We start from the raw sequence: 25,243 nt of genomic DNA on the forward strand, positions 1-25,243 counted from the left end.
TTATATTCACAGAACTGTATTTTATCCAAACTTACCATGAATAATGCTCCAGAGGATTTTTGGTTTTAAAAACTTAGAGACTGAGTTGATTTCATTTGTGTGTGTATGTATCTTTGCATGCACACTTAGCAAGCTTGGGTCAAAGGAAATCTGTTACTTCATAGTGGGTGTGATTTTTTTTATTTTACCATGTCACACTAATGTATTTCTTTGTTACTGTAAAGCATAAATGTGTAATTCATGTTGAATCAGTATTTTGGCCTAGAAGGTTTTTTAGGGGACTAATAATGGTATAGAGGCTTCATTAATACATATGACTATATAAAACATTATTAATGTTAACAGATCTTGCACTTTAATCCCCTAGAATGATTGTTTGGTACCAGCAGGAAATTTATTAAGCCTGAATTGTGTGAAATTGTGTGCGCATAAGCTGCTACTTAGATTGTAAAAATGCTATTGAAAACAGTTAAAAAGTTTTAGTTGTAATTGGCAGAGAAGTATTAACTGTGCTCAAAGAAGTATGTGTGTATGGTTGGCCCATGCGCCTTAACCTTTTTATCATTTATCTTCTTGTATTAATGTCACTAAATTATTAATTCATGAGTCAGGGTGGGAAGTGTGAAGGCACCATTTAAATGTGTGGCAAATCTATCCTTATCGCCAGAGACATGAAAAAAGTCATTTTGTGTTATCTGTAAAATGGAAAGGACATTTTAAAATTTCATTTACAGTAATCCACTTCACTTCCAGTAAAACACCTAGATTATTACTACCATAATATAATGCTCTTATTAAAAATTTGTAACCTCCACTCTTTTGTCTTATATATATATATATAGATAGAAAAGTTTAGCCTTCATGTATTTTAAATGTGGTTTACCTATTAATTGTAGCTTAGAAATATTATTCTTATGGCATGTTATAGTGTGAGTATTCAATTTTAGGAAACATTAGCTTGCAGAAAGTAAAAGTATTTATTATAATAGTAACAGTCAAATATTGATTGGGAAGAGCCTAGATATAAGGAATTGGAAAACTCTAAAAATTCTTTTGTTCTAACAGAAATGTATGCATTTATTGTGACTTCATAATTTTTTTGGAGTAAGATTGGTGATTCTGGCCTTGTAGAATTTTTAGCTTTATAGCAGAAATTCAACAAATTAGAATTTAGTAGTTTCCTTTTGAATACAATGTGGGACTGGGTTATATCCAGTATTTCATATGGGTGAGTAGCAGTGATGACAGAAGTTTCACGAGTTTGAAGCCACTTTTACCAATAGGTATTTGAAACCATCATACTAATGGTAGAATACCTCAGGGGTCTTGTCCAAACCTCATTGCTTTTCAGCCTCCCATTACTTACTGTTTTGTTTGGTTTTACATTCTCTCCTGCCAAAGTAGCAAGATAGGTTACTGTGGTAATGCCTTTTATTTTCTTTTCTGGAGTTTCTCCCCAAGCACTGTAAGCTGTACATATGGCTCTGTTATACACACACTGAAACACTAATTTGTTTTGGTCAGTATAATGCTGCTTTATTTTGTTTTTCTCATTCCAGCATAGTTAATTTACCTTTACCTTTACATTTAAATTAATTAAAATAACAGACTGAAGTTGGTTTGAATATTCTGGTAGATGTTGATAGTTATCGGTCAGTTCATTATTTGACCGAACTGCATTCAATTATCTCCATCTTGTATTGGTTAATCCATAGCAGGAGTTAGTAAACTGGCTGACTGGCAATTTTTGCAGTAAAGTTTATTGACACACAGCCATGCTCATTCATTACACATTGTCTATGGCGGGTTTCATGCTACAAAGGGAGAAGTGTATAGTTGTGACGGAGACTCTATGGTCCTTAAAGCCTAAAGTATTTACTTATCTGGTCCCCTACAGAAAAGTTTCCTGATCTCTGCTGTATAGTATCAGTCTACATAATTCCTTGCTTCTAATCTTTCTAAACATAATGGGATATTATTGATAGTTTTTAGCTTAAGAGATCTGAAGAATTACTCGTTGTTATCTTTGGAAGTTATTCTTATTAAGCTCAGTTTTTTGCTTTATATGTGGAGTGGCAACGAGGGATATATTTTCCTCAAATATCAGTTTTCTGATTTGGAAAATTTATAAAAAAATAATGAAATGCTGCAAAAATAACATGTCTTTTACCAAGTAAGAGAGTCTTGGCAAGTAATTCAAGCTTCTAGTCAATTTTTCTCAGCTTTTTATAACCTATGTTTCTTTTTATTAAACATTGCTTTTTTTGGGGGTTTTTTTTTTGGCTGTGTTGGGTCTTCATTGCTGTGTGCGGGCTTTCTCTAGTTGTGGCGAGTAAGGGCTACTCTTCGTTGCGGTGCGTGGGCTTCTCCCTGAGGTAGCTTCTCTTGTTGCGGAGCATGGGCTCTAGGCACGCGGGCTTCAGTTGTTGTGGCACGTGGGCTTAGTAGTTGTGGTGCACAGGCTCAGTAGTTGTGGCTCATGGGCTCTAGAGCGCAGGCTCAGTAGTTGTGGTGCACGGGCTTCGTTGCTGTGTGGCATGTGGGATCTTCCCGGACCAGGGCTCGAACCCATGTGCCCTGCATTGGCAGGCAGATTCTTAACAACTGAGCCACCAGGGAAGTCCTTGAAATTTTAATAGAGGTTATAAAATTACATTTTAATGTTGAAAATCCCTTTTCTAAAAACCACATACCTCCCTCACTCCATGAGTAACTAGTTAAGAAGCACTAGACATAAAACATGTTATATTTTAAGTTTTTAATGAACTAAAGTTTTAAATTTTTTTACCATTTAACAATCATTAAAAATGACTCAGTCCACTATGTTTTTAAATATTATCTATAAATATTTTTCTTGCCTTCCCATATGTCTTCTAATGCTCTTTAGAGGAATCAGACATGCTGACCACATAGAATATCAGTCAAACACTGGAAGTAAGAGTCTGTTCTTGTTCATTCACTTAAACTGAAACTTTATTTCTAATGTTGTTCATTAAGTTAATTTTCAGAAATAATTGATATATACTTTTTCTTTACCACTCAATAAAATACTGTTATTTTGAGTTTTGCTTGTAGACACAGAGTGTATGGTATGGAATGTAGGGCTTAATGGAGACTAATGTGGGCTAAGGCACAGGAACTTGCTTTTTCTGGAAAAAGCATGTTGTCTTGTCGTTTGGTCATGTGCGTTTTCCCACAAAGGCGGGGTGTGAAATATGTGAGCTGAATGAGTCTCAGGTTATTGTATTATGGCTGCCGATGTAATAATCTGTAATGTAATCTGTAAGTAGAGTTCAAAAAATGTTTTTTGTAATAGCAACTCTTTTAGATGTAATTTAAAAACTCTGAATTATTAAAGTAATTGCTGAGAGATATTTTGATAAGAGACAAGCTTTTAGTGAAACGTATTGCCATAACCCTTAAAAATCTCCTTTAAGATTACTTAAGATGGAATCAGGACCATAAACATGTTTTTGGAATAATTGAGAAAATAATGGAATAGTAAATTTATTGTGTATTCCTATCCTTGTATATAGTTGCTGAACTTGAGGCTTAGATGATTGTGATTTGTCCCAGCGCTCATAGTGGTAGGTTAAACCAGGATTCTAGACTGTGTTCCTCATCTCAGTCTTGGGCTCTTGTCATTAAGATGATATTGGTTGACCTAAGTACACATCTCAAGGGAAACACAGGTCTATAAACTGCTTTTATTTCTCTTGTCTTTCATTATTTTGGTATAAAATATATTATCACTAAGTTTTTGGGAGTTTAACAGTTATTAATTAATTCATATTGGGGTTTTAATCATTTCCTTATGTATTTAATTCTCCTTAGAAGATTATTAACTTTTTGAAAGTGACAGTCATATCTTCATCTGTTTATAATCCCTTTAGAGCCTAACACAGGGCCAGTATATAAAGTAAATATAATGAATGAATAGGTAACACTCATTTCAGTACTCAATATCAAAAATATCTGGAATGTAATCACCAGATAGTCATTGATCTAAACTGACATACATGCAATTTTACTATTAATATTATTTATTTTTAGAATTGCAAGTTGAGATGACACTATATATATTGACATAGCTTGCAACTGAGTTTTATCATTTATTGATTACAAAAGGCAATGTGCTATATACTTCAGAAAATTTTTTTCAGCTTCTTACCATGTGTTCTTTGTAGTTAATTTTTCATTTTAAGTTCATTTGACATATTTTACTCAGATTACCTCATTACCTTTAAGAAACTCCTGATGGTGATATTGATGATCTAATATACGACAGATCCTGGGTCATTATTATTTCATTTAGTGGTTGTACATGTAGACCAAGAGGGAATCTGAATATTGATTCAAAGAATGGCTAGTAACAATGATTTATGAACAAAGGATCCAGTGTAGTGAGCCAAGGATAAGATTGCATCTCATGAGCAACATTGGATTTTTCCTTTTCTATTTGCCTGAACGGTGAAGAGACCATAATATCACAGAAGTTGACATTAAAATGTTCTTTCCATGACTATTAAGATTCATTGTTAATTATATTTGAGGAAATACTTAGGTTTATAATTTTGACTTGTAAGCAACTTCTCAGGTATTTTGGCTCATAAGATTCATCTAGAATAATTTGTTAGTTTATAACATATATCGTGAGCACTTTAAATAGCACTGTAAATGAATAAAATTAAGATAGCTTAACTGGAAATACTAAAAATTAAGTTAACGTTTAGCTATCATTACCTAAGGGATGTTAGTTTTACTCATGTAAACATTTTGAAAATCAACTCATTATTTTTTTGGTATTTCATCACTTTCATAATCCCAAAATGACTTTGTTCTATTTCTATTTTTTATTCCAAAGGGAAAGATAATAAAACACATAAAGTGAGTAGGCTTATCTGAACTACTTAATTCGTGGCAATAGTGGTTTTAGAACATGGTCTTATATCCCAGCCCTGCTATTGTTTACTGTCGTTGTACAGGTTAGGTATTCTCATTTTAAGGCAAATTGGGGATAATAATTTATATTTCGTCAGGTTGTTGTGAAGATTTCATGAATAATATAAGTAAGCTATTTAGTTTATCTGTGTAGTTTATCATTTTGGAGGAACCTAACTCTGTGCCAGGCAATTGTAGCTTTCTATTTAGAAAGGGTTATTTTTGAGCTAGAATGTAATCTCCCTGAGGGTTAGGAGTTTTGTCTCTTAGGTTCCTCAGTACACAGCATGTAATAGATCCTCAGTAAATGTTTGCTGAATGAATAACTTAGCAACTAAGAAAGAATGTCCTTGTAATTAGCCTTGATTGGAATTCAAGCTTTGCTACCTGCTAGCTGAGTAACTTCCAGTAAAGGAGTTAACTTTTCTTTTCTGAACCTCAGACTTTTGACCTTTATGATATTGACCTTTTAAGGATTAGTGATATGTGTCTGATACAGTATTTCACGCGCAGTAGGCACTCAGGAAATACTTTTGGCCTTGGTACCCATAATTTATATTCAGCTCAAAAATATTGCATGAGAATTCTAGACCATTAGAAAGTTAAGAAGAAATAAAAAGTTTTAACTTTGGAGAGGACTGCTATTTAAAAATAGCTTTCCCTTTCCCCCAAAAGGGGAAAAAACTAAATTCTACATTGTAAGTGTATTATAATTTAACAATAAATACAAAATATTTTAAACTAATGGATTTATGATTTTTTTTGATATAAAAGTTGGGGACGCCATCAACTTTCATGTTATATAAGGTAATATTTTGAACTGGGCATGGAGCTTCATTTTTTTCCTTTTCTTTTGAAACTTCATTTGCAACTTTATGTTCAGTCATAAAATGTCCCCTATGTTGGTTTGAAAATGACAGCCATTTGTTTTTATTATTTCAACTGGAAGCATTTTAATGAAGACAATGGCAGACTGCCCTGCATTGTGCCTCCAGAGTCCACAGCTACAAGCCTCTTTTGCATGCTCAGCATGACTCCTAGATATCTTAGCAGATCGCAGATATAATTTACTGGGAGCATTCCTGAACTCTTCTCCTTCCTACTCCTCTAAGTCCTCTCACAGGAGAATTTATACCTTCACAATGAAGAAGTTTCAATAAAGGGTAAGATCAAAAATGAATGTTAAGGGGACTTTAGTATAAATGGTGTAATTAAAGTACTCTATATTTGATACCAATATCTGCAGAAATGAAACAGAGAAAGAGGGTGGCGACTAGTGGTTGGCCACGTGGTTTTAAAATCGCTATTAGCATTTCCAACCCCAGCCCTGTCTTTGTGAAGGGAAAGAAAATAAACTCCAACGCAAAAAGAACGTCAAATGTCTGGAGCTAAAAAAGGCTTTCTGATTCGTGATAACAAGGGTTTACTTAGGCGACTTACTGAAAGAAAAATCCCAAGGGTGTTGATGTTTTCTCCTGTGTTAACAAGAAGGGGAAATTCTGCAATTTATTTTTTTATTTTCTAAACCTTTGCAGTGGCGGCAGAGTGGGGTTAGTATCATCCTGTTGCTGTTGTTATTGTTGTTTTGGTAAAACATAGAAAAGCAGCTTTCTTTCGTTAGTAAATTCTGTCCCATAGTGATTATAATTTTATAGCACAAATTAGACCAGAAAGACTGATTTTTTACAGCTGTCTTTAACTCTCATTTAAAATTGACATACACTTAGCGCATATAATTTTAGGCTTACCCAAAGCGTGAATGTTTCATTTTACACAGCATTAGTGCATAATAACAAGGATGGGTAACTTTGGTAGGTTTCCTGCTTAAGATGGCTCTTTGCCTTTCCGGTTCTCATGCTTATGGTTGTTTGGGCGTAATATCCGGTGTTCACAGTAGTTCAGTGTCCATGAGTAGAAATCAAAGATAAAGCTTTAGATATGAATCTTTAGAGGCTTTGCACTTAATAGAATATCAACTCAGTTAACCATTTTTAGAAAAATTTAAATTATCTTTTTCTCTCATTAATTTGAAGCATGCTGTATCCTACTTATTGATGCTTTTCAACAAATGGGTTTTATTTTTTTTCTATGTTTGCTAGACAGATATCATCATACATAAGGTTAAATGTGATTTCTTAGTAATGTAACATAAATACACACATATTAAAACTGATTAGTAATGGTTTCTTAATTTTGCTGACAGTTTAAGGCATGGGATGTTTAATGCAGCTAATAAGTATAAGCAGGTTACTGTCTGAAAGGCTACAGCTAACTGTACATTGTAAGTAGTGTATAAAACATTGAGGACTGTTGGGATATAAACAATGCTGAGGCATGTTCCTGGAAGTCGTTGTTCAGCTTTGGAAAGTTTAGTAGTAATGATGCATTAATTGACTTTTTACATGACAGAGTAATAGGATACTTACTCTAAAAAAAATCTTGACAGAGGTTTGGTAGACAATGGCAGGTGGTTATAGAAACAAGGTTAGGATGAAATAGTTTGAATATCCTTATTTGAAGGAGAAGAAAATAGTCATTTGTAGTTTGAGTAGAAATGTTCTGTTTCAGTTTTTATTAAGCAATGAACTGTTACTTAGCATTATGTGGGGTTTCATCTGTGCCTTTTCCCTCCCAATTTTTCCCTGAAGTTCTTGGGAAGAGTTTTTCTAAAAATCTAAGGACAAACTGGTTTTTTTTTTTTTTTTTTTTTTTAAATAAATTTATTTATTTATTTATTTATGGCTGTGTTGGGTCTTCGTTTCTGTGCGAGGGCTTTCTCCAGTTGCGGCGAGCGGGGGCCACTCTTCATCGCGGTGCGCGGGCCTCTCACTGTCGCGGCCTCTCCCGTTGCGGAGCACAGGCTCCAGACGCGCAGGCTCAGTAATTGTGGCTCACGGGCCCAGTTGCTCCGCGGCATGTGGGATCCTCCCAGACCAGGGCTCGAACCCGTTTTCCCTGCATTGGCAGGCAGATTCTTAACCGCTGTGCCACCAGGGAAGCCCCGACAAACTGGTTTTTAATACGGGGAATCACTTAATCATTTCTGTTTGTTGAAAGAAAGTTTAATATCCCTTTTCTGGTTTTGTTCCTTGTTTTTGTTCTTGTTTTGCATTGTGAGACACTTTTACTGAGCTTCATTTTGCAGGTAGTTATATAGAGTCTGTTGGCTACATCTCTGCCAGTGAGTGTCTTGTGGCTCCAGTTTGATTTAGGAGCAATGTTTTCTTGGGATTAGTTTCACCATGTTTGATTATTTATTCATTCTATCCTTAGCTGATTATGGTCTGCTAAGTATTTCAGTTTTCATTAAATTTTTTAATGGAAGGTTGTTTTTAATTTGGATCACAGCAGTAAAATCTTCTGACTGTTTTGAAAATTGCATTTAAAGCTTGAACTTTAGAAAATAATTTTATTTGATGTGAAAGTGATTGGATGTAGATAGTAGAATGAGAAAAATAAATTTGATATTCTTTTACTCATTGCACAGACAGATGGATGGACTTAAGCTTTATTTGGGCGAAAGAAGCCATGACTTTATTACATTCCAGAATCTCTTTCTGTTTGTTAGAAACAATCATTTATACTAAGTCTCATAGTTGACTAGAGCGTATAGTTAAAATCAGTTCATAAAATATTCTATCCTGGCCAGAGACCACAAAAGAGGTCTGGGTTGTGTGGTTTCCTCCTCCTTTTCCCTTCACTAACAGAGGTTTTCCCATCTTGGCAGCTGTTTCTTACAAGGCAGTCGTCAGTCCCTGATGTCTTCCTTCTCTTTCTTCCCACAAACAAGGACTCTTTCAAATAGCGGATGACCAAAGACAGACCGATCTTGGATCGCTTTAAGAAAGTGGAAATGTGTTCAGGGGCTGTGCATGTGGGCACGCAGCCTGTATGCATTAGTTCATTGAAATGAAAATACCCATTACAACCAAAACCTGGGTAGTCAGAATTCTTCGCTTAAATCGGGAGCATTCCAAAGGCTACTACAAGTAAAATTAATGCACCTCTTCCACACATTAAAATTATTCTAATTGCTTGAGCCAATCATTGACCAGTCGGTGGGATGTAAGAAATTGTTCACTGATTAGCCTTTTTGATATGACAGGCCATGAAATTATCTGACTTCTCTCTGTGCTTTATATAAAATAGCTTGCAGTTTTAAGGCAGGTACTTCGCACAGCAGTTGTAAATGGAAGGTTTACTTTTGGTTTTTTCTTTTGAATAGTCTTTGGGAGCTCAGAGTGAAAAATGAATAGAGAGCCAGCCAGTTTTTCAGGGTTGTGTGCCATGTGTCTCCTCCATCAGATTAATTTTATTTTTAAGGGAGCTGCTTTTTTTTTTTTTTTTCCTTTAAATTTTATTTATTTAGTTATTTATTTATTTATGGCTGTGTTGGGTCTTCGTTTCTGTGCGAGGGCTTTCTCCAGTTGCGGCAAGCGGGGGCCACTCTTCATTGCGGTGCGCGGGCCTCTCGCTATCGCGGCCTCTCTTGTTGCGGAGCACAGGCTCCAGACGCGCAGGCTCAGTAGTTGTGGCGCACGGGCCTAGTTGCTCCGCGGCATGTGGGATCTTCCCAGACCAGGGCTCGAACCCGTGTCCCCTGCATTGGCAGGCAGATTCTCAACCACTGTGCCACCAGAGAAGCCCCATCAGATTAATTTTTGATGTATTATTCTTCTTTTTATATTTATGGCATGCAGAGGAGGAAGCTTGCTTTTCCCTTTGTTTTTGTTTTATTTCTAAGAACATCTGAGGTGTTCTTAGAACTTGGTGATGCCAATTCTGATTCCCTCATTATGATACCTAATTGTCTTCACAGGTTTCAGAGAGAGCTAAAAAAACTGGGCTGATTATGGATCATGGAGGTGTATATGGAAGCAGTTTTATCTCAGAAACTAGGCGTGATAAAATAAACTTCTTATGACAAAAGTATCTTGCTAGTTCCTTTTGTGGTTTTATGGGTCTTCATATTTAAACACTAGATAATGACTTCAGATTAATTTTTTACCTTCTTTCTGTGTGTTTGTTGGTGAAGCAAGATAGTGACTTTATAGCATAAGTGTTCCAAACCATTTAGCATCTGACCCCTTTTCCATCGAAGTTACATTGTAGGGAAGTGATAGCAGAATATAGTGACCGGCTAATAGAATCACATATGATGCATTAAGAACGTAGCAAATGCAGAGTAGCTCAGATAATGTGAAATAGAGAACTCAAAGTTATCTAGGGAAATTTGGTTTTCTAAATTTTCTTTATGCTTTAGTGATAGCATCTAAATTATGTAAGAGTTCATTTGATTTGAGTTATAGACACAACCTCATGTAACTTTCAGTACTCCACTTTAAAAAAAGTCTTTATTTGCACCAGGTTAAGGATAACATGGGAAAACTTCAAAGGAAGAATTTGTAATTTCTTTACCCTCAGAAGCTAGATCAGGCTAGCTAGTATATATTTTGGAACTGCCTTCATAGTATGTGTATTGTAAAGCTGGTATTTACTCTTTGATTCCTCATGCTACCCTAGAAAGCAGTAAAACACTTCAGTAGAACCCAGCAAATAACCTGGTTTCACGTGATCCTGGGAACTTAGAAATGCTGATTAAATCACTTCTGGAGTTTTTGTATCTTCTGCAGTTGAAGAACTGTGTCCTTAAGGGCTAGTCAGAATTAAACTTGGCTCTTGGTTTTTATATTCTTTGCCACCCCTCCCTTGGTTTCTTAAAAATAGTGATGCAACCCTGGAGATATAATCATCATGGTCTGCGGTTTTATTTGGGTCCAGTGGATGGACTAAACTGCTCAAGGATATGGGTTTGATCTTACTAAGTTTTGCTGTAAGAAAAACTGATATATGAAAATCTAAAAGTTTAAAATGAAATAGTTAAGAGCAATCATTTTATTAAACTGCTCCCTTTATGAATAACTAGTAGTCAGATAAATAACAGTTTGCTATATGGTGTTTGGAATGCCATTATGATATAAAGTACAACCATATATTAAAAATTGTACACCCTTGAATAGAAAAATAAACTGTTTCATTATATCTGTAATGTACTTTGCAAGGTAACAGGATAAAAGAGTAGATAATACTGCTGTTACCATCACTAGAAACAAAGAAAGTGTATGTATTTATGAAATTTTGTTGGAGGTATTGTGTACCAAAGCTAGTACTTTGATAAAATGACTAATACGTGGCATTGAAAGGCAGATATATTATTCTAGAATAACTTTTTAATCTTTTCAAAGAAAAATTTATCTTTGGGAATTATATAACTATTATGTGAGTTCATATGTTCTGATTACCTTTAATTTTGGGGGGTTTTGATTGTTTCCAGAATGCAAAGCTCAGATATCCAGTGTATAGGAGCAACTTCCTGCTGCATATAGAATCAAAATATATGCCACTTTTTTTATACTTAGGAGAAAGAGGGAGGCAAGGAGGGAAAGAGAGGAGTTATTATTATTTTTTCATCTTTTGTGACATTGCAGGACCATAGAGTAAATGATGGATTTGTTTGTTTTTCAGATATGAGGATCAATGATGCAGACTGCTGGGTTCGATGAAGCTGGACATTTATAACTAGATTCATTAAGGAATACAAAGAAATATTTAAAGGGATCAATAATGGTGTCTTCTGGTTGCAGAATGCGAAGCCTGTGGTTTATCATTATAATCAGCTTCTTACCGAATACAGAAGGTAAGGTAACAGTTTAAATTTTATTTTTTAAGTTCAGGAGAACTTAAACTATGCAATCTTCTTTTTATGTAGAAGTGGCTCGAATGAGTATTTTTTTATTATTTTAGAATTAAGTGTTAAAAAGATTTCCTGAATGTCATATTCTTTTTCTGGTTGTTGAATTATTTTCATTACACAGCTATATATTATAGAAAGTGATAGAAATCTGAATTTATATTTTACATACATTTGTAAATATAATCATTGTAAATAATCCTGAGAGAACTAAATGAAAGCTTTGCTTTGGTATATATGTTACATTTATTGACTGAATTTATGCCAGTAAAACTGAAAATATTTTGTGGCAACTCTTTCATTTCATCTTTAGTTTTGTGTGCTTCTTAAGTGTGGTCATTGTTCTAAAACTTCTAAGTAAAATTTTTTTATATTTTCTGGAAAAAGTTATTTTTTGTAGTGCTTCCTTTCTAATGTTATCTTTTTTGAAGACAGACCTGATTTTTAAAGAAGTAAAGACACTTTAGAGGGTTAATGAAATAATTGAAACCATAATTACTATATGGATTTTCTGGTATCTGTTATTTCTTTAGTCTTACATGTTATTTCCATGTGAAAATAACACCCTTCCAGGTGCTTTTTACAGAGCAGGTCAGAAGTTAATGTGGGGCTAAGATGTGTTAATTTTATAGCTAGTTGGTAGTGGCAGTCATTGTATTCAGCATGAAATTATATTAACCTTGTAAAATCTGTGAAAGAATGCAAAATCTCGGAGAAATGCATGTAAAATATAATGGATTTTTTGGTCACAATTAAATATTCTTGAAGAAAATGTCTTAGAATTTTAAAATTGGCTTTATATGTACTTTTAAATGATCCCATTTATACCTATTAATAAAATTGGAGATGGAAAAACAAGGCATACTGTCAACTAATAGATAGAAGCTTATTATTCTGATGTCTTTGTAATAAGCTTCAAAATGTTAACATTTTTCGGAAATAATTCTATTTGAATTGCTTGTTCCAAAATTATGTTTCATCACTTCTCCTTGCTGTCCCAGTCCCCTACTTTCAACATATTGACATAACTTAATAATATAATTCAGATAAATAACAAGTTGAGAAAAATTTTAACATAAGAACTTCTGTATTCAGAAAGTAAATAATGCTCACTTGGATTTGTCACACATGAAAGTTACAAATGGGTTAATATTTTATTTTCAGAAGATATTGCTGTTTGCATCAGAATTGAAAGATACATCAAATCTGACATTAAAATGTAATGTCTGAATGAATAGTACTGTAATGATAAACAACGAGCAGAAACTGAGTTAATAATATGAATCTCTGGCTTGGGTTGTTATGAAAATCTTGTGTATAGTCTATAATTTTGCATCTGTTTTTGTGGAGGGAAAAACTAACTGAATTCCTGCTGTCATGTTTGAATGTTTTTATACATTTAAAAAGATTCCAGGTGTAGATCAATGGCTCATTAGTCCACATAATAAAAAATTTTCCAATCAAGATAGAGACCACTTTGCTGGCACAGTAGCTTAACTCAGCAGGGGGCTAGCAAACCAGAGACTTTTTCATGAGATACTGCAGTTTTATTTCTAGTGTCACCTATCAGGTCAGGATGCATATCTGCTGTTAAGAGAAATTTCATTTTTGGCGCATCAGGCCAGGGGTTGTTGCTTTTGAAGCAGTTCCCTCCTACAGGTAAAAGGAACCTGGGACGAACCCACACTACTAACTGTGAGGGTACAGAGTTACTGTGCACTTCACTGTTAGAACATTGATCCAGCGTCACGTGGTTTTGTCTTAGAAAAGTTTTACGTGACATGATAGTCCTTTATTGCCAGCAAGCAGATAATGCTTTGTGAACACCTATAGAGAAAACCAATCAAAGTTGGGTATGAGGGCACAGGAAAGAAGATATAAATTTAATTATTCAGCCATTAAGTTTCTTCGGGGCCCTTACATGATTGTTACCTTTTCAAATCTTATAGCTATTTAGAGCACTTTTCAAATCTTATAGCTATTTAGAGCACTATATATAGAGCACTTCTTTTATCAGCTCCTGGATCTTTGCCGATAAGCTCAGATAAGGTTTTCTAGATGGTTTCCTCCCTCCTTCCTCATTTATTGAGTGACTAAATTGAGCCAGGTGCTTGGGGTTCAAAAATGCACAAGGCACAGGTCCTGCTCTTCAGGAGCTTGTGGTCTTGTGCAGGGGTCAAAACCTCAAATACCTACCTATTTGGCCAAGCAGACAAAGTAACTTGAGTGCAGCAGGCCAGTGGAGGTCTGCAGCAAGCAGGAAAGTGCTTGCTGGAGGAACCATGGTTGCCTTTCCAGTGTTTAGCCTGGTTTTTCCGGTCTTCTGACTTTTCAGTAGAAACCAGTTGTTAGATTTTTTAAGTAGTAGCAACTAATTAAGATTTTGTTTTTAAACAAAACAAGCCTGTGTATTGTATTCAGCCATGGACCGTGCCTTCCTTTTCAGAGCTTTCTTTTCCCCTGTTTACAGTAGTGTTTTACCTTAGTGTATAATTTTAAAGGCTTAACATAATTTTGGATTTGTTTTACATCTGCATATATGAGAGGTAAATTTCCATATATGCAAGGAGGAATTATGTATTTGTTCTAAGTCCAGGCAAACATTATAAATATGTCATGTTTTGTGTGCATGTTAAAGAGCAAATCACTAAGCATTTTTTTTTTTAAGTTTTACCATGGTAAAAGCTAATTATATAAAGTTTTTTTTTTTAAATTTTTTTAAATTTTATTTTATTTATTTATCTGTTCATGGCTGTGTTGGGTCTTCGTTTCTGTGCGAGGGCTTTCTCTAGTTGCGGCGAGTGGGGGCCACTCTTCATCGCAGTGCGCGGGCCTCTCTTGTTGCAGAGCACAGGCTCCAGACGCGCAGGCTCAGCAGTTGTGGCTCACGGGCTCAGCCGCTCCGCGGCATGTGGGATCTTCCCAGACCAGGGCTCGAACCCGTGTCCCCTGCATTGGCAGGCAGATTCTCAACCACTGCGCCACCAGGGAAGCCCTATATAAAGGTTTAATTGTTAGAATTAGCTTATCTTCTCCATTTCTATCAATTATTGTTTAAGAATAAAGTCTTACCTGTTAAAATTTACTGGTTTTTGCAAAGTAGGAACAATGTTTTATTTATTCTTAAAGTCTGTCCTGTGTTTTTTTGAAAATTATGTTTAGAATTTTCAAATAAAAAATGATTATAAAAGACCAAACTTTCACAATATTTTGTGTTTTTAGAATTTATTTTACTCTTAGAGGACTAACATCAAGCCCTTTAAAAATCAGTTTTGTTGAGAAACTGGGGTGCTTTGATTCTTTTGGCCAATTTTTACAAGCCAAGTAACCCACTGTGGAAACATGTATCAGTAAGTAGGAAAGTAAACTGAATTTTTATGTCCTAGAGAATTAAATTATGCTATATAATGGAGCCCTGGCCAGCATAAGTCAGATATATGAAGGCTTGCTCAAGTGACAAGTTACAAATAATAGCAGTTCTTCAGTGAAGTAGGTAATATGGATTTCAGGTTGAATTCTTTATTCAGTGAGTATGTAATTAGATTTCATTAGTCGAAATTTTAGTTAATTAACTCGAATTACATTGTTGCTTATCCTTATTTCAAAGAAAATATGCCAGGTGAAAATGCCACATATGCCAGATACAGCTTTACATATTTATTTATATACATCAAGAACATTTAAGAACATAGCTGTAGAAATAGTATCTTAGCAGTTTTTACTGTACTTTTAAATTCTCTAAGCACATTTTACAATGATTTTTGTGTTAATTATGTCTTAGTAAAAAATGATGTTTGGCTGTAGGGTCTTTTTGCTAGTTGAGTGGCAGGAAAATAGTAGATCTAGGGGTCACTTATGAATTTAAAAAACCTGTTTTGGCCTATAAATATTTTTTTCAGAATGGTCTATAATTTAGTGGAAGGAATAGTAACTTCGTTCTCCAAGGTTAAACTTAAGAAAGATTAGAATAATTCAGACCTATATTTATTTATTCTTTTTATCTTTCATTCTTTTATTGATGCATATATGTAATAAAATGTACAGAATTTATATTTACACACACACACACACATACACACACACACACACACATACACAGAATGTCACCTTCACAAGGGCAGGGATCTTTTTTGTTGTTCATCAACATTGCAAATGCCTAGAACAATGCCTGGCTTATGGTAACCACTTATTCTATATCCATCACTGAATAGTATAAATCTTTGAAGAGGGTCGTGGTCTTAATAGTTGGAAGAGGGGACAATAAACAGTTGTAATAACAGGGTGATAAGTGCCATGATGGTGATATTCCAGAAGCATTGGGTGTGTGTCAAGAAATGCTTCCAGCCTTAAGTGATGGTGATTCTTGAGCTGAATCTCAGTATGAGCTGCACAAGCTAGGTAAAGGCAGTGGTGAGCATGGTGGTGGAGAAAAAACCAGCGGAGAGAGAACAGCATGGATGTGAAATAAAGTATTGCAGTAGTTCTCAAACTTGAGCAGAAGAATCACCTGGAAGGTCTGGGGTGGGGCCCAAGCATTTGCATTTCTGAAAAATTTCTGGCATGAGGCTGACGTTGCTCCGCATCACACTTAAGAACCGCTGTAATATGGTGTGTGGGTAGTTGAGGTGAGGTATATGGTTGCATGGCTGTGGCTATAAAGTAACTTTTGAAAAGTTTTTCCAGAAAAAATTATGATTTAATTCACTGTGATTCAGAAGTTGTAACCAGTTATCTATACCTTTTCATATGGTTCTTTATTCGTCTGATCAGCCTCCTTGGGCATAATTTTAGGCTTCAAAAAGGGATTTTCTTTTTTTTTACTCTTTTTAGACATTGTACTAAGAAAGAAAAAAGTTGGAAAATTGACTCCACATTGGAAAAAACAGAACGTATTTTCTGTGAAGGGTAAATGTTGTTTTCAGCGCTCCTAAACCACCCTTGCTTCAGTTTGTCTCTTCTCACTGTTATAACCTTGTTCTTTTTCTTGTTGGGATTAACTACGTGGCCATTGCCATCATAATGCTGAATTGACTTTACTGTAGGGACTTTACATTTCCCAGTCTAGCAAAATTGACTACTTTTGTTCATTTCAGATTATTTGATTAGTTGAAAGCTAGGAGGTAAATTTTCAGCAAGGTACATGGGGATTTGGCCGTATGACTCCTGTTAAACTTAATGGGGGTCACAACTCCCATTAAATTAATAGGAATTGTATGGCATATCTGTGTTTGCTGCAGGCAAATGTAACCTTATTTTTTAAATTTGCAAATTATGTAAATTAACATTGATTTAAAACAAAGCATTTTTTAAAATGATTATATTTTTAGTGCAGATTAATGTAATATTATTCCTTAAGAAAGTACCTAACTATATTGCTCTTAGGACACTAAATATTCTTTATTGTGTTATATGAGTGCAATGTAGTTTGACTGCAGCAGCGTTCTTCTGCATAGGTACTGATGTAATTCATTTTCAAAAATATAAATATTAATGCCACTTACATATTATATGACGTTGCTTCTGATCTTGTAAAAATGAAATGCCTTATAGTACTCCTACCAGGATTTAAGAGCAAGGTATATTAGTTCTGATTATGACTCAAAATTGAAAAAAAATAAGATTAAACTTATTGGATACCCTGGCATTTTAAAAAAAGTTAATTTGGAGTATACTTTTGTCATTTTAAATACCAATATTCAGTGTTAAATTATGCCATATTTAGTATATATGGAGATTAAGTTCTAGTGCTTGCTTGTTGATTTTTTTCTTCTCCCCACTTTTCCTCCCCACTTCCCACCCTATTTCATCCTCTTTTGCTTCTTTTTCCAGTGTTTAGAAAGGTTGACTTATCCATAATCTCTGTTGATTCACTAATAGGTCTATTGCTGGTAGAAAAGTGTTATAAATCAGTGTGTTAAACACAGACCTCAATAACACTGTATTGCTTGGCTGTTTAATTTTTGCAAACCTCCATATTCTGACAGAAAAGACTGCATCAAATATTTATTTAATAAATCTGTTATGAAGTAATTTGCTGAAAGTAAAGAGGTCATAAACTTGTCCATACAAAAGTAGATATTTGAAATACTGATTTTACATTCATATTAGACATTTATCACCGTTACAGTTATATTTTGAAATAATCAACAGTGTATTAAAGGTGGCTTAATTAAAAGCACAGGAGACATGTAAAGCACCTTAATTTTTCTGAACGGTAATTGTGTTCATTACTCCTTACTAAGTAATTTCAGTCGTGATGAATCTCTTGCCTCATTTTTTGAATTAATGTACCTTTTCACTTTTTTATATACTAGGTCGTGGTATTAGAGAATAAGATAATACAAATGATTGAGCACATCTGAGTATTAATGTAGAACTGGTAGTTCTCAAAGAACTATCTATCTGCCACATTACTAAGGGAGTGTCTTACTGAAACGTATGCTTGGTACCCTATGGTAGTCTTTATTTTCTTTTCACCTCCTGCAAGACAGAGAACGACATATGACAGCCGTGCAGTCTACATGTATTAGACATCAATGTGGATTAGTGAATATCTCATGACATCTTTCAACCCTATTCTTTTACTCCTTTTGTCAACTTGACAGAAGTGATTCCAGGAGAATATCTAGCCTCGGCCCTGGGATCTTTTGGCTAAAATGTAAGGCTGAGAAGGGAATTTCATATAATAGCTTCTGGAAGCAAAAACAACATTTATAATCCCTCCATATCAGCATGGGACTCTCCTGAATTTGACTTTTATGTTTGCTATTATTCTTGCTTTGAGGGTTTATTTTTCCTAAAAGTTTTCCCCTCCTCCTGATTTTGAATGTAATACGTTCTTATGAGAAAAGATAAAAAATAAGAAAATTAAGATAAGCATTTAAAATTTTTCATAATTCTAGACCTTGATATAACCACCATACATTTCCTTCTTTTTCCCCAACACACATGATAAAAACAAAATTACAATGTATAAAACAAAATTAGGTTCTTCATTTCCATATACTTTTATATTCTGATTTTTTCCACTTTATTATCATAACTTGTATTACCCTGTCATTATATATTTAGATAATAGATTTTAACAACTGCATTGTAATTTATCATGTATATGTCAAAACTGATTTAATCCTCCCTCTCTACCTGTTGGCCATTTGAACCTAATTTCTTTCAAGTATAAGTAAAATAAATATCTATATAAATCTTTTTCATCATATTTGGTTGTTTCCTGGGACTGGAATTCTAGAACTCTGATTATTATATCAGGCATGTATACATCTTCCAAACTGGCTTTTTGGAAGGGTTATACCAATGTTCTCTTTGACTACTGCGTGAAAGTATCAATCTATATGCTTTACCAGCACTGATTTTAAATTTTTAAAAGAATTGACACTTAGATATGTGAAAAAAGATATCTGATTATAAATTAAATTTGTAATTTGGGGGATAATTGTGAGGACAAAAACATTTTGTATGGATTTACTTATTGGCCATTTGTAATTTTGATGTGAATTTTTTTGTTCACTACCTTTGCCAGTTTTTCTGTTTATGTTGTTACAGCTTTTCTTATTTTTTAAACCCTTGGATGATATCCTTTTGTGATTTTTATTATGAAAAATGTATTTGTTTGCCTTTTAATTCATACTGATTTTTTAATGAAAATTTCAAACAGAAGAGAGAATTTTATAAAATAATACTAGTCACAGATTTAACAATTATCAATATTTTACTTGATTTGCTTTATTTACCCCCTTTTCCTCTTTCCTTACTTTTTGATGTTTAGCTCTTTTCTTTTGTGAGATCTTCCATTATTTTTATCCTTAAAAATCTTGTGATTAGTTAAATATTTATTCACTTGCATTTCCCTGTAGTTCTTATGTGTTTTCATTTAAAATTTTAATCCATTAGGAATTAACTTTGTTATAAGGTGAGAGCCAAGGGAGTAAACTAATATTAATCATTTGGAATGAATCAGATTTTAACTAACACAGTAGATAAAGTTAGGACATACCTAAATTAAAAATGGATAATAGAAAACAGTTAAAAAAAAAAGAAAGAGAAGGAAATGAATATAATTTATGTTTACACAGAATGAACTGTGCATGAAAATGTTACTGTTCTTTTGATTCCAATAATAATGCTACTGAAATGATTTCGTTTTGCATCTAGTCTATTTAATAAAGTTTATTTTTAAGGTATTTTTGTTGTTGTTGAGAGAAAGAGAGCTAGTGAGAGAGAGAGAGAGAGACAGAGAAGCAAAAAGCAGGACAATAGAGATTAAAATACCCTATAGTGAAGTTCTCCATTTTGGGAATTTTGGAATGTCAAGGAACACCACAATTTCTTGGAAAAAATAGAGGAATTCAGATAAAGTAAAGTTTTGTTTTGCATAAGGGTTTAATCAAAAAAAGAGGTTAAGTAAAATTCTCATTTATTTTGCTGGTTATTTATAGAGTACTTCTTACTATGGCTTTGTATCTAATATATGTGTGTGTGTTTATATTAATAATCATTAGTTCTCTCTCCCCTTCCTGATTCTTTTTTTTCTCTTTGTAGTATTAAAATCTAAACCAGGTGGTACATATGCCTGATATTAAATTCAGGTTTTGATTAGAGTCAATATAATATGTTATTAAGAGTCAGGGACTTAATAACTTAGTCAAACACAATGAAAAGGATGGATAGGGGCATTGCTGGTGGTTGTGGGGAGAGAGCTCTCTGCTGGATTTTTTTTTTTTTTTTTTGTAAATGCCAAATGAGGGATATAATGTATTCAAAGAGCATGGATTTTTTGGTAACAGATTTCTTAAGATATCATTCACATACCATACAATCCACCCGCTTAGACTGTAGAGTTCAGTGTTTTTTAGTATATTCAGAGTTGTGCAACCATCACCACATTAATTTTGGAACATTTTAATCCCTCCAAAAAGGAAACCTCATACCCTGTAGCAGTTATCCCCCTAACCTCGCATGCCCCCAAGCCCTGGCAACCACTAATCTACTTTCTGTCTCTATAAATTTGACTGTTCTGGACATTTCATATAAATGAGATCATACAAGGTGTGGTCCTTTGTGTGTGGCTTCTCTCACTTGGCAGAATGTTTTCAAGGTTCATCCATGTTGCAGCATGTATCAGTACTTCATTCCTTTTTATGGACAAATAGCATGCCACTGTATGGCTATACCATATTTTGTATATCATTCATCAGTTGATAGGGCCTTGGGTTGTTTCCACTTTTTGGTTATTATGAATAATGCTTCTCTAATCTCTGCTGGATTTTAAGACACCCACTTTTATATGACAGAATGCTGTAATGAGGTGATTGGTGGTAGCAGGTTGATTCCAAAGTTGTAAGTGAAGTGAAGGAGACAGGTGGTGCCGGTTAAGTGTATTCTATTGTTTAAGGAAAGTACTTTTTATAATTTTCTTTTTTGGTTGTTTGTAGTAGATGTGTTGAATACCTGAATTTGTTTCCAGGCAGAAAGAAAGGAAATGGGATCCAGTGCAAGGATAGAGAGGCTCATCAGCAAAGGAGAATGTATATTTTGATACAGGGAGAGGAAGATTCAGGAAGAGATGTTTACAGGAGAAGAAGAAGTTTAAGGGAGGTCGTGCTGGATGTTTTTAATCTTCTTTATCTATAACAGTGCACCTCAAAATTTACATATAATTCACTTGGGGATCCTGTTAAAATGTAGATTCTGATTCAGTAATCTGGGATGGTCCTTGAGAGTCTGCATTTCTAATAACCTCCCACGTGATGCTGAGGCCGCTGGTCTGTGAAAGGACATCTGTATCAAGGAGTTTTAGGTATTAAAATGTTTAGTCTAGAAAATCAGATTTTTCATGATAGTGATTTCTACCTTTGCAAATTGGGGTTTATTTCTTACCTTAACAACACAGTTGAAATATAGAAATAACATCACTTTCAGTTTTATAATTCATTTCATTTAAAAAAGGAACTAAGCTACCTTGCAACTTTTTACTGCACATTTTTGTATTTTGTTACACTTTTAGTCCTATTTTATATGCTTTCTATTGACCTTTTATCTGATGATTTGTATTGAAAAATCCCTGAGTAACAATGCAGCCTGACCCTTTCTCCCTAATATTTTCCTCTGTTCCCCATTGATCTGTCCTGCTTTCATTCTGTTACATGGAAACATCATTTGAATAGCATTTTACTATAAATGTTATTACTTAAAGTAACATTACAAAATCATGTAATGCAAAGTGTATATTATTAACCCATTTAGGAAAAGTTTATATTTCACTAATTTTTCAAAGTCAACATATTTTAAAAACTAAGAATTGTTGTCATTTTCACTTCAGTATTAATACCCTGACATGTTAACACCATAAAAGAGTATAGGATGGGAGTACTTGAATGTAAACTGGTTATCAAAAAACAGCTCTGCTTAAGATCTAGCGATTTTTCCACTTTATAGTATTATACTTAATCAAAGATTTTATTTCTTTATTATTAGTATTGGACATGATTTTATTTTCTTTTCCTATCAGAGATAAAGATAAGTTACTGATCTGATTTATTTTAGCTTTACTCTAATACAAATCACAAATTACATTTATTTCTTCATGAAGTTCATTAGATTCATGATCTTTTTAAAGCCAAATAAAAAGTAAGTAAATAGCAAATTTTAAACATATATTGGTATCTCAGAGATCAAAATAGTTTTACAAAATTTTTTGGTAGAATTGAAGAATTTTAGACTTAGAATCTCAACTTGGAGATTAGCAGTGTAGAAGTTTTCAGTTTACTGATGCAGAAACAGGCCTGCCAAGATTGTTCCTTTGCCAAGCTCTACTTACTTCCGGTCCATTTTTCTTTCTGTAGAACTTAATATTTAGCTTCAGATCATTGGTGTATTTTCCTGCCTTGTTTAACTTAATAGTGATAATCAAAAAAAAAATCACTTATTTCAAAGCTTTTAAAATCATTACTATTTCAGATTAAAAACTGTATTAAGATTGACTGTATTTTACAATATATGTAACATATGTATTACAGAAGGACCAGTCTTGCTAACTCTCTGCAACTTTCAAATAATCTTCAGAAGTTATACAGCCACAGGCCTACATTTAAAAAAAAATCAGTATTTCCCTTTGAAAATACAAATGATTGCTGAGAATGATTAACTACCCAGAACACTGTAAAACTGAAATAACACAACAATAATTTTAACTTTTACTATATTTATCAGTTAACACTGATTAGCAGTCATCAATAAAGTAGTTAAAGGCATGCCTTTGCAGCCCCTCCTTCAGGTATGGGTTTTCGACATTATCTTTTCCCTTTTGTTTGCTTACCCCAGGAAGCTAGTTTAATCCTTCGCTTTGTTTTAGAGTTTAGGCAAATAGAGACTATCCCTGTTAGCTTTCAAAAGCTCTTACTTTTGTTGCATTAACGGCACTCACTGTAGATTCTGTGATCCTGGTTTATTTACCAGAAAGCTTACCTTTGAGAGCTGTCACTCCATTGTTTCAGCTGTGTTGTTAATTGACTGATAGCAAAGATTGAGTAGAAAACCTTTAGTGACAAAAGACTGGATATAGGTGTGACTCCAGTCTAAAAGGCTGGTGAATCTTTGCGTCTTGATCCCATTTCTATTTGTACTAAAATACTAAACATGGACTTAAAGGAACAAAGTGCATTTAAAAGCATTCAGAAATGTTAAGCAACAATAAAACTCTGTAACCATTTAAATGACAGCAGCTGACTATTTGAATTAACTTTATGTTTGGCTTAATTTGGGGCCCTAATTATTCCTAACTTACTTGAGTAGGTTTCAATTATAGTATCCTGCAGGGATTTGTAGGTAAGGCAACTAAAAGAATCATTTTACATGAAGTACTTTTGTTCAACTGATTAGGCAAGTTAAAACATAATGATGTAAAATTGAAACCTTCCTGACAAGGCCCAAACAAATGTTTCTAGTAATTTTGTTAAAAAGAAAAATTGAACTAAGTTTAATTTTAAATAATATTTTGGTCTTTTGGGAAGATTGACTGTAAATCAATTGTACATTGTAAAACTGATGTAGATGTCGATGTGTCTTAAGATTACATGTTTTAGTGAAGTAGTGAAGCATTAAAGATATGGACAAATTTGTCAGTGGAAACCTTCCTAGGTAATGTTTATTTGCTTTATAATCCTTGATATACAGTTTGACAGCTTGAAATACATAGGCTTAAAAGAAAAATACAAATAAATAACTTGAATGAGTAGCACCTCTTCTGGATTTTGGAATGCATTTCAAGTGAACACAAATCAGAGACTCATTTATAGATTTGAAATGCTATATACCAAGAAGTGCAAGGACACAGAATATGGTTGACATTGTGCTACAGTCAGTAGACACAACCCGTATTTAACTCCTCTTCCTAAATACTCTCCCCATTACAGAGCCCACAGTAATTTTGAATACCTTTATTAGACTGAAACCACTTTGTGACTGTTAGTGGTAGATGCTACTTTGATTCCTTACTAATCTGTGTTATAGAGCAAAGTATAAAAAAGCTTTTGTTGGCATCAGTGAGACCATTTTGAAGCTTAACCATCAACATTTCATGAGTCTCGTAGCTGCTTAATGTTAATCTAGCCTAGTGAAGAGAGTTAAGAGGCAGCAGCTCTGTTCTCATTCTTACCTTCTCAGTTCCCCTTCGTTATCCTCCAGCCCCTCAACTCTTCTTCATCCTCTCTCTCTCCTCCCCCTTCTTTACCCCTTCTTTCAGTTTTTGAACATCTAGTATATGTTAGTTACATACTTATATATGCATTATTCGATTGTCAGTTCTATGACCAGTTTTTCACAGAGTTAAAATCTAAAAAGTGTAGCATGTAATTCAAGGACCTTGGCTTTGACTTCAGAGTGGAGTTTTCCTCCCGCAGTTTCAGCCAGGCTATATCACTAAAAGTTCCTTAAAAACAATGACAAGAAATCCACCCTTTCCCCTATTCAGTTCCTGTTTGTTCCTTAGGATACTACCTAGTACCTTTAGGAGGCTTTAAATGGGAGAATTTAAATGGGAATTCTCTGAATTTATATAGCAGCACAGTTCAGTAGAGTAGGTCACTAGCTACAAGTCATTATTGAGCGCGTGAACTATGACAAATGTGACTGGAGGGAAACATTTTTTTCAGTCTTTTTTTTTTTTTTTTGTCACTTCTTATATCTCCTTTTCATAGTGCCTGGGCACTCAGAAAAATATTTCCGTTAGTTGAGAGGTGGTCAGGGAGTGTTAGTACCAAAGCAATATTTAAAATATATACTTCATGCATGGTACAGCAGTTTCACTGATTATCACCCAAAAACAATGTGGGGAGTTTGTGAATATGGAAAACAAATTAATGTAGTTGTACCCATAGTATGTGGCTTGCAGGAATGGAGTCTGTGAGATTAACAGCTGAGTATGTGTTAAGTATACGTTAAGACTTAACAGTAGCAAACCCTAGTTGCTGACTGCAGCCTCAGTTCTTAGATGATTTTGATAGTTCTTAAATTATCTGGATAGTAATAACTTACATC

General features: G+C 34.0%; 1 protein-coding gene across 13 annotated transcripts in view; it reads left to right on the top strand.

The window, feature by feature from the left end:
• ADGRL2 (adhesion G protein-coupled receptor L2) overlaps positions 1-25,243 on the top strand; it is a 262,441-nt gene that overhangs the window by 104,444 nt on the left and 132,754 nt on the right. For all 13 annotated transcript variants that reach the window (XM_036860238.1, XM_036860227.1, XM_036860341.1 and 10 more), the window contains one exon: positions 11,467-11,638. In XM_036860238.1, coding sequence (XP_036716133.1) covers positions 11,566-11,638 — 73 coding nt within the window. In that variant the 5' untranslated portion in view covers positions 11,467-11,565. The remainder of the gene's footprint in view (positions 1-11,466; positions 11,639-25,243) is intronic.

This window comes from Balaenoptera musculus, chromosome 1 (genome assembly GCF_009873245.2).
Source record: "Balaenoptera musculus isolate JJ_BM4_2016_0621 chromosome 1, mBalMus1.pri.v3, whole genome shotgun sequence".
In the NCBI taxonomy this organism is placed as follows: Eukaryota; Metazoa; Chordata; class Mammalia; order Artiodactyla; family Balaenopteridae; genus Balaenoptera; species Balaenoptera musculus.